The 15,621-nt window shown below is 50.0% G+C and overlaps 1 protein-coding gene across 3 annotated transcripts in view; it reads right to left on the bottom strand.

Annotated features, from left to right (window-relative positions):
• The window catches only part of ZNF251 (zinc finger protein 251), a 36,929-nt gene that overhangs the window by 2,955 nt on the left and 18,353 nt on the right, over positions 1-15,621 (bottom strand). The window contains exon 4 of one of the 3 annotated variants that reach the window (XM_030804596.1): positions 14,448-15,302. The exons of the other annotated variants lie outside the window; for them this stretch is intronic. Within the exon in view, the coding sequence (XP_030660456.1) occupies positions 15,280-15,302 (23 nt within the window). The 3' untranslated portion in view covers positions 14,448-15,279. Of the gene's footprint in view, positions 1-14,447; positions 15,303-15,621 lie in introns of those variants that run through there. 3 annotated transcript variants of the gene reach the window in all.

Raw genomic sequence — 15,621 nt, 5'->3', positions numbered from 1 at the left:
AAAAGATGTGAAAGGCAGAATTCAAAAGTAAAGATGGGATGGCCAATCCACAGGAGAAAAATATTCAAGTTCATTAGTTATCAAAGTAGTCAAATCAAAACCAATTATGATTTTTCACCTATCAAATTGGCAAATTATTCAACAAATATTTAGAAGGCCAGGCATGTGCTAGGTAAGGAATACACAGGAAGATAAATATAGTCTCTGATCTCATGAAGCTTATGTTCTACTCAATTAGATAGCAAGTAAGTTCTTAAAAATAATGATACACCATGTGACAGAAACTGTGTAAATGTGTTATTGGCCCCAACCTAGCCTACATGGTCAGAGAAAATGCCAGGAGTGAGGTTCAAGCTGAAACCTGACAAACAACGTAAGTTAGCAGTGACGGGCAGGAAGGCTTGGGCCTGGTTGTGATGCACAAAAATATCCATCAAGTTCCTGATTTAAAGAATCTGGGCCAGGGCCGGGCGCGGTGGCTCACGCCTGTAATCCCAGCACTTTGGGAGGCCGAGGAGGGTGGATAACAAGGTCAGGAGATCGAGACCATCCTGGGTAACACGGTGAAACCCCGTCTCTACTAAAAATACAAAAAAATTAGCTGGTCAAGGTGGCGGGCGCCTGTAGTCCCAGCTACTCGGGACGCTGAGGCAGGAGAATGGCCTGAACTCAGGAGGTGGAGCGAACCCAGGAGGCGGAGCGAACCCAGGAGGCAGAGCTTGCAGTGAGCCGAGATCGCGCCACTGCGCTCCAGCCCGGGCAACAGAGCAAGACTCCGTCACAAAAAAAAAAAAAAAAAAAAAAAAGAATTAAAGCAACAATCATGCCGTGTACTGTTGGTGGGACTATAAATAAATGACTTTTTTTGAGATAGCGTCTTGCTCTGTTGCCCAGGCTGGAGTGCCACGGTGCAACCACAGTTCACAGCAGCCTTGACTTCCCAGGCTCAAGCAATCTTCCTGCCTCAGCCTCCCAAGTAGCTGGGACTACAGGTGCAGGCCACTGTGCCTGGCCAAAATATAACCTTTTATTTTTTATTTATTTATTTATTTTTGAGACGGAGTCTTGCTCTGTCACCCAGGCTGGAGTGCAGTGGCGCAATCTCGGCTCACTGCAAGCTCCGCCTCCCGGGTTCACGCCATTCTCCTGCCTCAGCCTCTCCGAGTAGCTGGGACTACAGGCGCCCGCCACCACGCCCGGCTAATTTTTTTGTATTTTTAGTAGAGACGGGGTTTCACCGTGGTCTCGATCTCCTGACCTCGTGATCCGCCCGCCTCGGCCTCCCAAAGTGCTGGGATTACAAGCGTGAGCCACCACGCCCAGCCAAAAATATAACTTTTTTAAAAAGCTGACAATATGTAGCCAAAACATTGATATATCACACACCCTTTGTCCCCCAAACTACTCCCCTACGATTTATCCTAAGTGGACTGCCATATGTACGTGGAAATGAGTACAATGATGCTCACTGCATTTTGTAATTGTGGGGAAACAAGAACCCAAATGTCCAAAAACGGGGCTGTTTAAACCCAGTAAAGACTATTCACATAATGGAATACAATCCTACCATTATTATAATAGAAAGATATATAATTAAATGAAAAGCTCATATTACGAAGTGAAGAATCAGGTTCTAAAATTATATGCACAGCATAAACCAACTTTCATTGAACATATATATGTAAGATAGTTGCTATTTCTTCCTTAACTGTTTAGTACAAGTTGGTGAAGCCATCTGGGCTTGGCATTTTTTCTGAGGAAGGGTTTTAAATTATGAGTCAATTTATTTAGCACTTAAATAATTATGTATCCACCACCACCTTTTTTTTTCTTTCTTGTTTTTTTTTTTTTTTTTTTTTTTTTGAGACAGAATTTCACTCTTGTTGCCCAGGCTGGAATGCAGTGGCACCATCTCGGCTCACCACAACCTCCGCCTCCTGGGTTCAAGCGATTCTCCTGCCTCAGCCTCCCGAGTAGCTGGGATTACAGATGCTCACCACCACGCTCGGCTAATTTTTTGTAATTTCAATAGAGACAGGGTTTCACCGTGTTGTCTAGACTGGTTGCAAACTCCTGAGCTCAGGTAATCCGCCCACCTCGGCCTCCCAAAGTGCTGGGATTACAGGCGTGAGCCATCGCACCCAGCCTCTTTTTTTAAAAGACAGGGGCTTGCTCTGTTGCCAGGGTGGAGTACAGTGTTGTGATCACAGCTCACTGCAGCCTTGAACTCTTGGGATCAAGTGCTCCTCTCACTTCAGGCTGCCGAGCAGCTGGGACTACAGGTGTGCACCACCAGTATTCTGGCTAATTCCTTATTTTTTTGTAGAGACAAGGTCTCACTGTGTTGTCAGGCTTGTCTCCAACTCCTGACCTCAAGCAATCCTCCTGCTTCAGCCTCCCAAAGTGCTGGGATTACAGGTGTGAGCCACTACACTCAGCCCAAAATATCTTTTTATGATAGTCTGAAATATCTAGGTGGTGCCTCCTTTTTCATTTTGGTTATTTGCTCATTCTGTTTTATTCTTCATCAGTTACATCCAGAAAACAGAAAGAGATGCTACGTGCTCCAACAGTGTATGTGAGGTTAATTCATCTTTGATACCAAAATTTGACAGCAGTATGAGAAAACAAAATTGAAGGCTGATCTCATTCACAATGATGGATGTAAAATCCCTAAACAAAATTTTCAGAAGCCAAATCCTGTCATATACATAACAAGGATAGCACATCATCAACAAGTGGGTTTATTTCAAGAATGCAAAGTTAGGCAGGGCGTGGTGGCTCACATCTATAATCCCAGCACTTTGGGAGGCCCGGGAGGGTGGATCATTTGAGGCCAGGAGTTTGAGACCAACCTGGCCAACATGGTGAAACCCCATTTCTACCAAAAATACAAAAATTAGCTGGGTGTGATGATCCTCACCTGTAGTCCTAGCTACTCGGGAGTCTGAGACAGGAGAATCGCCTGAACCCAGGAGGCAGAGGTTGCAGTGAGCTGAGATTGTGCCACTGCACTCCAGCCTGGGCGACAGTGAGACTCTGTCTCAAAAAAAAAAAAAGAATGCAAAGTTAGTATAGTATTAGAAAATCAGAAAATCAGGCCGGGCACAGTGACTCACATCTGTTATCCCAGCACTTTGGGAGGCAGAGGTGGGTAGATCATTTGAGGCCAGGAGTTCAAGACCAGCCTGGCCAACATGGCAAAACCCCGTCTCTACTAAAAAATATGTAAAAATTAGCGAGGTGTGGTGGCGCATACCTATAGTCCCAGCTACTCGGGAGACTGAGGCAGGAGAATTACTTGAACCAGGAGGCGGAGGTTGCAGTGAGCCAAGATTGTGTCATTGTACTCCAGCCTGGGCAACAGAGTGAGACTCTGTCTCAAAATAATAATAATAATAAAAATAAAGACTATTAGAAAACTTAGCCAGGCATGGACCGGGCGCGGTGGCTCACGCCTGTAATCCCAGCACTTTGGGAGGCCAAGGTGGGCAGATCACGAGGTCAGGAGATCACGACCATCCTGGCTAACAAAGTGAAACCCCGTCTCTACTAAAAATACAAAAAATTAGCCAGGTGCAGTGGCGGGTGCCTGTAGTCCCAGCTACTCGGGAGGCTGAGGCAGGAGAATGGTGTGAACCCAGGAGGCGGAGCTTGCAGTGAGCTGAGATTGCGCCACTGCACTCCAGCCTGGGCGACAGAGCAAGATTCCATCTCCAAAAAAGAAAAAAAAAAGAAAAAAAAAAAACAGAAAACTTAGCCGGGCATGGTGGTGCACCCTTGTAGTCCCACCTACTCAGGAGGCTGAGGTGGGAGGATCACTTGAGCCCAGGAGTTTGACATTACGGTCAGTTATGATGGTGCCACTGCACTCCAGTAGGGGCAAAAGAGTGAGGCTCTGTCTCTGAAAAAAATTTTTTTTAGTGAAAGAACCCAAACATGAAAGAGTGTATGCTGTAAAATTCAATTTATAAAAAGTTCAAAACCAAGCAAAACTCAGTGATTATCCCTGGGGCAGTAGTGCCTGGCAGGGACACCACTAAGCTTCTGTAGAGCTGATAATGCTTTGTTTCCTAATCTGTGCTGATTCCATGGCTGGGTCTGATTTGTGAACATTTAATAAACAATACAATTTGTGTGCACAGTCCCTAACAAGAGAGGCAGCCTGTCCTTTGAAGCTTTGCAGCCAGGCACTGCCTTCCCTCTAGCTATGGAAGTCCTAGATGGCATCTTCTTGCAATGGAAGGCTGTTTTGTCCACACTGAAGATCTGTTACTCAGTGTAGCCACCTTCACCAATCATCTTAGCTAGGACTTCTGGACAACTTGCCGCAGCTTCTGCATCAGCAGTGGCTGCTTCACCTTGTGCTTTTGTTATGGAGACTGCTTCCTTCCTTAACCCTCATGAACCAACCTCTGCTAGCTTCAAGGTTTTCTTCTGCAGCTTCCTTACCCCTCTCAGGTTTCACATAATTGAAGAGAGTTCGGGCCTTGCTCTAGAGGCAAAGCTTTGGCTTAAGGGAATGTGTCTGGTTTGATCTTCTATGCAGACAGTGTGAGGGGTACTGAAACGGTCTCCGTATTAGCAACAAGCCTGCTGTACCTTCTTGTCATTCATATGTTCACTAGAATAGCACTCCCAATTTCCTTCAAGAACTTTTCTTTTTACTGTTATTTTCTTTTTGAGACAGCGTCTCACTCTGTCACCCAGGCTGGAGTGCAGTGGTGTGATCATAGCTCACTGCAGCCTAAACTCCTGGGCTCAAGTGATCCTCCTGTCTCAGCCTCCTGAGAAGCTGGGACTACAGGCTTGATCCACCACGCCTGAAGTTGTTTTGTTCTGCATTCACAACTTAGCTAACAGATGCAAAAGGCCTGGCTTTGGCCTGTCTCAACTTTCACCTTTGGCCTGTCTCAGTTTTCACCACACCTTCTTTACTAAACTTGGTCATTTCTAACATTTGCAATAAAGCGAGAGGCGTGTGACTCTTCATTTCAACGCTTATAGGCCATTCCAGGGTTATTAATTGGCCTAGTTTCGATATTGCTGAGTCTCAGGGAATATGGAGGCCCTAACAGAGGGAGAAAGGTAGGGAATGGCTGATCAGTGGGTCAGGACACCCAACATTCATCGATTAAGTTCACCATCTCATACGGGCAGAGTTCATGGTGCCCTTAAACAATTACAATAGCAACATTAAAGATCACAGATCACAGAGCACCATAACAGACATAAAAAAAAGGTTTGAGGCCAGGCGCAGTAGCTCACGCCTGTAATCCCAGCACTTTGGGAGGCCGAGATGGGCGGATCACGAGGTCAGGAGATCGAGACCATCCTGGCTAACATGGTGAAACCTCGTCTCTACTAAAAATACAAAAAATTAGCCGGGCGTGGTGGCGGGCACCTGTAGTCCCAGCTACTCGGGAGGCTGAGGCAGGAGAACGGCATGAACCCGGGAGGCAGAGCTTGCAGTGAGCCGAGGTTGCACCACTGCACTCCAGTCTGGGTGATAGAGCGAGACTCCATCTCAAAAAAAAAAAAAAGGTTTGAAATACCGCGAGAATTATCAAAATGTGACACAAAGACAGAAGTTAGCATGTGCTGTTGAAAATGGCACTGACAGACTTGCTCAAAACAAGGTTGTCACAAACCTTGCCATTGCACTCCAGCCTGGGCGACAAGAGCAAGACTCCATCTATGAAAAAAAAAAAGCAGTATCTGCAAAGCCACAACAAAGTGAAGTGGAACAAAATGAAGTGTGCCTGACCTATATTCATATTAAAATTTAAAAATACGAGTTCACTCCTAAAGCTCCTGGTTATAAAATTCAAAAGAAAAATTGGGGAAAAAAAATGAAAAAAACTTTTTATGTCATTTTCTCCATGCGTAGTGCCCTTTTAGCAGCATATAAGATTCCTTTTAAATGTCAGGGTCCTCCCTGATGTCTCATATCAATGTAACTGCATGCTTAAAAATAGATCTCTTGGGATGGGCATGGTGGCTCGCCCCTGTAATCCCAGCACTTTGGGAGGCTGAAATGAGAGGAGAGCTTGAACCCAGGAGGTGGAGGCTGCAGTGAGCTGAGACTGCACCTCTGCACTCCAGCCTGGGCGGCAGAGTGAGACCCTGTCTCTGAAAAACCAAAACCAAAACAGATCTCTCATCAGGCTATCAACATGTTACATGTGTTTTTTGTGACTACTCAGATAAAAATGTTCAATTGTAACAGCTTCTCAACATTGCAAGCAGGGCTGAGCCCACCCAGGGCTGGTGGTGTTCCCAGGAGCGGGCGCCCTCACCCACCAACTCGAGGCCGCTCACTCACTGTGCAGCTGTACGGCAGGCCCAGCGGTGCCTCTCCCTTCGTACATCACCAGAATCGGCTGAAAAGCGCCAAAAGAGAACTCAGAAAACGAACAGGTAAGTGGAGAGGCCATGTTTTATCCACCTGGCCTAAAGGACCCTCCAGGCGCGGGGCCCAGAGCACCAACTCCTGGACTGAAAGAGCAGCAAGGGTGGGCTCTGCTGCCGCCCAGAGGCCTCCCGTGGTAAGACAGCCACGGAAAGCACAGCACGTGACGCTGTGACGAGGCATCCCAGGGGTGACACTGGCATGTGACGCCGTGACGAGGCATCCCGGGGCAGGGCCCTGCCAAGGGACCCCCAACAAACACGACTGAAACTCAGCCTGGATACAAAGTCCACACGGAGGCACTGCCAGAGACGCCCGCCGGGCCAGGTCAGACACCGCGGTAGGGGAGGACGGGACGGAGCCTGTGGCTCCCGGGGGTGCCCATCACTAACCTCCTTCTTGGACACCCTCGACACACACTCGGAACTTCTAAAGCAGGGCACCTGTGCTCACCACTGCCCCTTCAAAGGCGAACAAACAAAAACAGAATCATCTTTTCCCATCTGGCTGACAAGATCTTACTCAAGATCTCATGCGATTCAGACACCCAGTGACGGTCGTGGGAACCGCCCCCATCAGAGGAGACAGCAGCACCTCGGGCACTGTGTCGCGCAGCCACATGGGATTAAGACTGAAGACGACTAAGGCCGGGCGCCGTGGCTCACGCTTGTAATCCCAGCACTTTGGGAGGCCCAGGCGGGCAGATCACGAGGTCAGGAGATCGAGACCACGGTGAAACCCCGTCTCTACTAAAAATACAAAAAAATTAGCCGGGCGTGGTGGCGGGCGCCTGTAGTCCCAGCTACTCGGAGAGGCTGAGGCAGGAGAACGCCGTGAACCCGGGAGGCGGAGCTTGCAGTGAGCCGAGATTGCGCCACTGCACTCCAGCCTGGGCGACAGAGCGAGACTCCGTCTCAAAAAAAAAAAAAAAAAAAAAAGACTGAAGACGACTCTCCTCCAACTGCCCCAACAGGACTTCAATGCTTCCAGGTGATGGCTCCTCCAGAGCACCGAGGAAGCCCCACGATGTTAGGGTTCACTACACTGACATCATCCATGGGATGCCTGGGCCACGAGCTAGGGCCACCTTGCTTCCTGGTCTAAGTCTGGCACAAACCACACACAGGGGCCTTGCTCTCCTGCAACTTTAGAATATCTCAATCAACACTTCAGTCAAAATGACCACAAACAGTGGCTATCAGAACCAGTTTCACGAAACTACGCAGTTGTCTTCCTCCAGCTACAAAAGTGTGTTTCCTCAATGGGATACTGTGTACCGACAGAACTTTCTGGGCAACAATAACATTATATATCTTGATAGAGGTTTGGTTTACACAAACCAAACCTATTTGGTTGTCTATTTGTTAAAACTCAGCAAATTCACACTTAAGATGTGTGCATTTCATTTATATAATTTTCACCTCAAAAGAAAAAACTAAACAAACACTGATCTTCAATTAATGACATATGTATGCTGCTTCTTGGTTATTTTATGTATGTTATGTATGCATTTTGAGACAGAGTCTTGCTCTGTTGCCCAAGCTGGAGTGCAGTGGCATGATTTCTGCTCACGGCAACCTCTGCCTCCCAGGTTCAAGCAACTCTCCTGCCTCAGCCTCCTGAGGAGCTGGGATTACAGGCATAAGCCACCATGCCCTGCTGATTTTTGTATTTTCAGTAGAGACAGGGTTTCTCACCATGCTGGCTAGGCAGGTCTCAAACTCCTGACTCCAGGTGATCCGCCCACCTCGGCCTCCCAAAGTGCTGGGATTACAGGCATGAGTCACCACGCCTGGCCCAATAATTTTATTTTAAAAGTAAAAATAAAATTAAATTCAATAAAGGACATGTCCTGACAGCTGCATTTTTTTTTTTTTTTTTTTTTTTTTTAGACAGAGTCTCTGTCACCCAAACTGGAGTGCAATGATGCGATCTCAACTCACTGCAATCTCTGCCTCCCAGGTTCAAGTGATTCTCATGCCTCAGCCTCCCGAGTAGCTGGGACTACGGGTATGTGCTACCACGCCTGGCTAATTTTTTTTTTTTTTTTTTTTTTGTAAAGATGGGGTTTACCATGTTGGCCAGGCTTGTGTCAAACTCCTGGCCTCAAGTGATCCGCCCACCTCAGCCTCCCAAACTGTTGGGATTACAGGTGTGAGCCACTGTGCCCAGCCTTGCAATTTACTTTAAAAGCAAAAACAAAGTAAGTAGATGATGGGTCTGGTAGAGGGATAGTGGGATAGGGAAACATGATTTCCAAGCATGATAAATGTTAACACAGAACCTTGGTGGCGGGTGTATGGGTCTTCACTATAAAGTTCTTCCAAATTTGATGTATGTCTGAAATCTTCCATAACATGCTGGGGGAAAAGCGCTGTATATCAATTCTGGATGATCCAAAACCTATGCACGATTGACAGGTCATAGTAAAAAGATGAGTTGGCCAATTACATTAGACTGAGCTAAGCCGGGTGCGGTGGCTCACACCTGTAATCCCAGCACTTTGGGAGGCCAAGATGGGCGGATCACGAGGTCAGGAGATCGAGACCATCCTGGCTAACACGGTGAAACCCCATCTCTACTAAAAATACAAAAAATTAGCCAGACGTGGTGGCGGGCGCCTGTAGTCCCAGCTACTTGGGAGGCTGAGGCAGGAGGATGGCGTGAACCCAGGAGGCGGAGCTTGCAGTGAGCTGAGATCCCACCACTGCACTCCAGCCTGGGCGACAGAGTGAGACTCCGTCTCAAAAAAAAAAAAAAAAAAAAAAAAAAAAATTAGACTGAGCCTTAGAACCTATCAGACCTCAAAAACAAACCACAGTAGGTAACTTAATACTAGCAGCAGTAATAATTCGCTTGTATGTAATAAATTGTTGATAAAGGCCAGGTGGGATGGCTCACACCTGTAATCCCAGCACTTTGGGAGGCCCAGGTGGGTGGATCATCTGAGGTCAGGAGTTCGAGAGCAGCCTGGCCAACATGGAGAAACCCTGTCTCCACTAAAAATACCAAAATTAGCCGGGCATGGTGGCATGTGCCTGTAGTCCCAGCTACACGGGAGGCTGAGGCAGGAGAATTGCTTGAACCCAGGAGGCAGAGGCTGTAATGAGCCGAGATCATGCCACTGCACTCCAGCCTGGGCAACAGAGCGAGACTCCATCTCAAAACAAAACAAAAATGTTGACAAAATATTACTTAAGTCGGGTGTGGTGGCTCATGCCTGTAATCCTAGCACTTTGAGAGGCTGAGGTGGGAGGATCGCTTGGGGCCAGAAGTTTGAGACCTGCCTGGGCAAGCTGTTGAGAGCCCACCTCTAAAGTAGGCCACAGTGCAGCAGGCCTGTTCCTAAGCTGCCTCCGCATGCGCTATGCTCTTTCACATGGGCTCCGGCTGCCATGCGGCCTCCAGCAGCGGCCTGAGTTCCTAACCCCTCCCTCTTAGTCCCTGTGGGTCAGAGGCCACCGCTACAAGCCCACCTGCACACAGCTGCTTGACTGGATGCAAAACCTGGACTGATCACGGAGCAGGAGCCCTCCCTGCACGTGTTTGCTTCAAACCCTGCACCCCTCTTCTCCATCTGGGCTTCCACCCACACCCTGGAACCCAGGAAAGGCAGATGCCCCAGATCCTCGCCCTCCATCCTCTCTCCTCGCGCCAACCTCCATGTGGCCTTCAGGCGTGCCATGTACCCCCAAGACCTATACGTAAGAAAATCTTTATTTTCCATCTTGTGTCTGATCACTGAAGAGGTTTTCTCAAGAGAAAAGGAAAAAGGAAAAAAAGAAAAAACCCTGGAACAGCTAGCACCGTTGCTGGGAGGGAGCGCACCCATGCTTAGCACGAGATGCTTCAGCTGCGCCTGGCTGACTAAAATCACTGCCAGTGGGGACAACTACATCTGGGAAGACAGAGATGCTGCTAGGGTCTGTCCCGCAGCTGGCAGAATCTTAGGCTGCGCGTGTCAGATGCCTAAACTGTGCACCCTGAATGGCTGTTGGGCAGGTAAGGGTGGCTCTGTGTTCCCGAAATCCTGACCCAGGAGGCGCCCACTCAGACCACAGTTTCTCTGTTGGGACCTTCCCATGCCACACCTGCCTGGTGTTTTCCTTTGTCCCAGTGCTGAGCCGAGGGGAGCTCCTGGCTGTAAGGACACCTCCCGTGGCCTTCACAGGTATCCAGGTCTACTGCAGACCCCAGGCCATGGGCGATCCCTGCAGGGCTGGCTATGACCCTTTGCAAACATCCATGCTTTGTCCCTGTGGCTGTCGGCCCTGTCCCCCAACTCCAGGGGGTGTCACGGTCTAATCCCTGGCACGAACTGGCTATGACTGGTGGGCAAAAGCAAATGCCCTGAGCACCCGGTCCCTGCCCCGCCGGACGCTGGAGGCCTCCATCCAGCTCTTAGATGAGTGCAAGGTTCACAGCAACGGCATGGACACTACTTGGTGCCGCTGGCCCTGCGGTCCTGGGGCCTGGGGGCCAACTCTGACACCAGAAAATGATGGCGCTGGTGGGTGCTGACCCTGGTCCCACAGAGGCCACTGGGACACCCTGAAGAGGGACGTGCTGCCTGCTAGGTAGGGACACGCAGAGGTCACCCTCAGATTCTTCTGGTAATAATCTTTTTTTTTTTTTTTTTTTTTTTTGAGATGGAGTCTCGCTCTGTTGCCCAGGCTGGAGTGCAGTGGCGCAATCTCGGCTCACTGCAAGCTCTGCCTCCCGGGTTCACGCCATTCTCCTGTCTCAGCCTCTCCGAGTAGCTGGGACTACAGGCGCCCACCACCACGCCCGGCTAATTTTTTGTATTTTTAGTAGAGACGGGGTTTCACCGTGGTTTCGATCTCCTGACCTCGTGATCCGCCCGCCTCGGCCTCCCAAAGTGCTGGGATTACAAGCGTGAGCCACCGCGCCCGGCCTTCTGGTAATAATCTAAAAGGTCAAAATCACAGGAGATGGGGGAATTAGAACTGGAGATCAAAATTCCTCTATGGTAGAGAATTCAAATTTGTCTTAAGGGATTTTGCAGGCCGGGCATGGTAGCTCACGCCTGTAATCCCAGCACTTTGGGAGGCCGAGGCAGGTGGATCACCTGAGGTCAGGAGTTTGAGACCAGCCTGACCAACACGGAGAAACCCCGTCTCTACTAAAAACACAAAAATTAGCCAGACGTGGTGGTGCACACCTGTAATCCCAGCTACTTGGGAGGCTGAGGCAGGAGAATCACTTGAACCAGGGAGACAGAGGTTGCAGTGAGCCAAGATCACACCACTGCACTCCAGCCTGGGGACAAAGCGAGGCTCCATCTAAAAAAAAAAAAAAAAAGAGATTTTACATTGGCTGGGCACGGTGGCTCACGCCTGTAATCCCAACACTTTGGGAGGCTGAAGAAGGTAGATCATCTGAGGTCAGGAGTTCGAGACCATCCTGGCCAACATGGTAAAACACCATCTCTCCTTAAAATACAAAAATTAGCTGGCCAGTAGTGGAGTGCGCCTGTAATCCCAGCTACTTGGGAGGCTGAGGTGGGAGAATTGCTTGAACCCGGGAGGCAGAGGTTGCAGTGAGCTGAGATCACCCCATTGCAGCCTGGGCAACAGAGCGAGACTCCATCTCAAAAAAAAAAAAAAAAGAGATTTTGTATTTTTGTATTGCCAGAGTGAGAAGGGGGCTGACCAGCTACTCAGGGCATTTAGTACCAGGTCAGAGTTAGCACTCACTCCCACAGAAATGAGTACTAAATTCCTCCAGGACACTGGCCCAGATCCCCTACATCTGTCCCTCAATGTGGCCAATCTCATGCTCACAAATCAGAAAAACCACTGATGAGGTCATGGAAGCCTCACCGGGTGGGCAGGATGGGTGCACTTGGAGGCTCCCTGCTGTGGATCCTCAAGGCGTGGCCTGGACTCAACCGCCCACCACAGTGACAACAGCCAGAGCTCACTGTGGAGGGGCCCTGGAGACCACACCCACCTCCTGCTGAGTGACGGCAGACAGCGAGAGGGGTCTGTTGTCTCTTTGAATGCCACTGCCGGGGGACCCTGGGCCTATCTCCAGTCCTGAAGAGGCTCCTCTCAGTCACATGGCAGCTCTGGACAAGACATGTGCAAAGGCGGGACACGGGCAGCTGCTCCCTGGTGTTTGGCAGTCACCTGCTGAGGGCCCCCAGCCCAACCTCGACTGACCCTGGCCCCCCACAGTGGGACCCAGGCCTCACCATTATTTTCCCTGAGCACCTGGAAAGCCTTCCCCAAATCCCCGGACTAAGAACCGGACCCTCACGGGCCCCCATGCTGGGCGGGTGTGCCCAAGGCCCTCATCATGGGACAACCAGAAAACAAGCTGGCGGCCATCAAACACCTGGGCTCAGGCAGCCGCATTTCTGAAGGCTGAGGACCCTCGACAGTCTATTCTCACAGAACGCTAATACCCTCCCTCCTTTCCCGACTTGAGAGAATGGCAGCCTCCTCATCCCTTAGCCTGGGGACTTGGTGGTCCTCCAGGGACTGTCCCATTCTGAGGGGACAATTGCCCTTTTACTACTCTATTAATTGGGACAAGCAAAACTTTCAGTACTTTATAAGGGGGCCCAAGTCACAGTAGTTCCTGAGGAGCCTACAAAAGGGAAAGCTTTTAAAATAAAGGGAATCACGAACAAACCCTCGGGAGTTCACCTTCCTTTATTTTATTGTATTTATTTATTTATTTATTTTTGAGACAGAGTTTCGCTCTTGTTGCCCATCCTGGAGTGCAATGGCATGATCTCGGCTCACTGCAACTTCCACCTCCCGGGTTCAAGTGATTCTCCTGCCTCAGCCTCCCAAGTAGCTGGGATTACAGGCAATGCGCCACCATGCCCAGATAATTTTTGTATTTTTAGTAGAGTTGGGGTTTCTCCAAGTTGGTCAGGCTGGTCTTGAACTCCCGACCTCAGGTGATCCATCCGCCTCGGCCTCCCAAAGTGCTGGGATTACAGGCGTGAGCCACCGCGCCGGGACTACTTTATTATTGTTATTTTTTGAGACAGAGTTTTTTTTTTTTTGGTTCTTGTTGCCCAGTTTGAAGTGCAATGGCATGGTCTCGGCTCACTGCAACCTCTGGCTCCCGGGCTCAAGCGATTCTCCTGCCTCGGCCTCCCAGGTAGCTGGGATTACAGGTGCCCGCCACCATGCCTGCTAATTTTTTTGTATTTTTAGTAGAGATAGGGTTTCACCATGTTGGCCAGGCTGGTCTTGAATTCCTGACTTCGGATGATCCGCCTGCCTTAGCCTCCCAAAGTGCTGGGATTACAGGTGTGAGCCACCGCACCCGGCCTGTTTTATTTTGTTTAAGACAGTCTTGCTCTGTTGCCCAGGCTGGAGTACAGTGGATGATCTCAGCTCACGGCAGTCTTGACCTTCCAGGCTCAAGCAATCCTCCTACCTCAGCCTCCCGAGTAGCTAGGATTACAGGTGCCCACCACTACACCCAGTTAATTTTTGTATTTTTAGTAGAGATGGGGTTTTACCATGTTGGCCAGGCTGGTCTCGAACTCCTGGTCTCAAGTGATCTGCCTTCTTTGGCCTCTTAAAGTGCTGGGATTACAGGCATGAGCCACCTGGGAGCTACTTGGGAGGCTGAGGGAGGAGAATGGTGTGAACCCGGGAGGTGGAGCTTACAGTGAGTGCAGATCGCGCCACTGCACTCCAGCCTGGGCGACAGAGCGAGATTCCGTCTCAAAAAAAAAAAAAAAAACAGCTATGAGGCTGGTGCAGTGGCTCACGCCTGTAATCCCAGCACTTTGGGAGGCCGAGGTGGGCGGATCACGAGGTCAGGAGATCGAGACCATCCTGGCTAACACGGTGAAACCCCCGTCTCTACTAAAAATACAAAAAATCAGCTGGGTGTGGTGGCGGGTGCCTGTAGTCCCAGCTACTTGGGAGGCTGAGGCAGGAGAATGGCGTGAACCCAGGAGGCGGAGCTTGCAGTGAGCCGAGGCTGCGCCACAGCACTCCAGCCTGGGCGACAGAGCGAGACTCCGTCTCAAAAAAAAAAAAAAAAAAAAAAGGGTTATGCTATCACCTCACATAAAATATAGGGGCCGGTGCCTTCAGTAAAATTCTTGGGCACTGTCTGGTCAGGGTGCAGCAGATCCTATTAACCGTTAAACATAAACTGCTGACGCTGTTACCACCCACAGGTCTTTGACAGACACATTTATTTGGATTCTTCATGTTTTGGAGACAAGAGTTTCCGTATCTTACTCTAATACCCAGACCCTTTTCTGCCATAACCTATAAAGCAACCACCTCTCAGTGGGGAGGCTCCACAGCCCTCGCCCGGCCCAGCAGGCAGCCCAGCACACCATGCCACCATGCCTCCAGGTGCCACTCTTGCACGGAAGCTCTGGCGACACCCACTCTGCCTCGTGCAGTCTGAGGAGAAAACATGGTCCGCCTGGTTGCCCATAGGGTTCCGAACTAAACGACCCCCAAAGAGCAGCTCAGTATGCCCCCTAGAAAGGCAAACGCTATCTGCCTATTGAGTGCGACTAGAAACTGAGGGTCCCACCCTGAGTGGAAGCAGCACCCCTGTGGACTCCAATCCCCACCATGCCACAGCTCAGGACACCTCCCACCCACCACAGGCAGGTGCCTCCTTGCTACATGGAAATGGCACCTGCGGGACCAGGCTGACCTGACACACAGGGTCTTCCCAAACTCCAGGAGGGTGTGGCTTTACTCATCCCCGGCCCCTAGCTCATGGTGTTGGAGGACCAGTCAGTCGAACTGGCAGCCTCGTGATGCAACATGCCTGCAAGTCCAAACTGCCTTCTGCCCATAGATTTAGACTCAGTCAGGCAAGTGGAGACAGGACAGTTCTCTCGTTCAAGGCAACCTCGTGGGGGCACCTGTTTGTGGAAACAGGATGGTTTTCTTATTCAGGGCAACCTCGTGGGGGCACCTGTTTGGGAATAAGTTGCCTCCTAGGGCTTCCTCACCTTAGTCTGCGAGGGATCACAATAAATGCAGGGTGATACTTGAAACAGCGCCAGAGATGCGCAGAGCAGCCCTCCCAGGGGACAAGGCCTTCCTGATGGGGGCGGCCAACTGGAGGCACACCACTCATCCACCTGGACGGCCCCACATCTCATGGGGGATGACATCGCTCCAACTTCAACACCGAGAACACAGACCCTCCCTGCTGCAGACTCACATCACGACTCCACT

Source organism: Nomascus leucogenys, chromosome 23 (genome assembly GCF_006542625.1).
Source record: "Nomascus leucogenys isolate Asia chromosome 23, Asia_NLE_v1, whole genome shotgun sequence".
Lineage (NCBI taxonomy): Eukaryota > Metazoa > Chordata > Mammalia > Primates > Hylobatidae > Nomascus > Nomascus leucogenys.
Note: the sequence above shows the minus strand (reverse complement) of the source record. Positions and strands in the feature narration are given on the sequence as shown.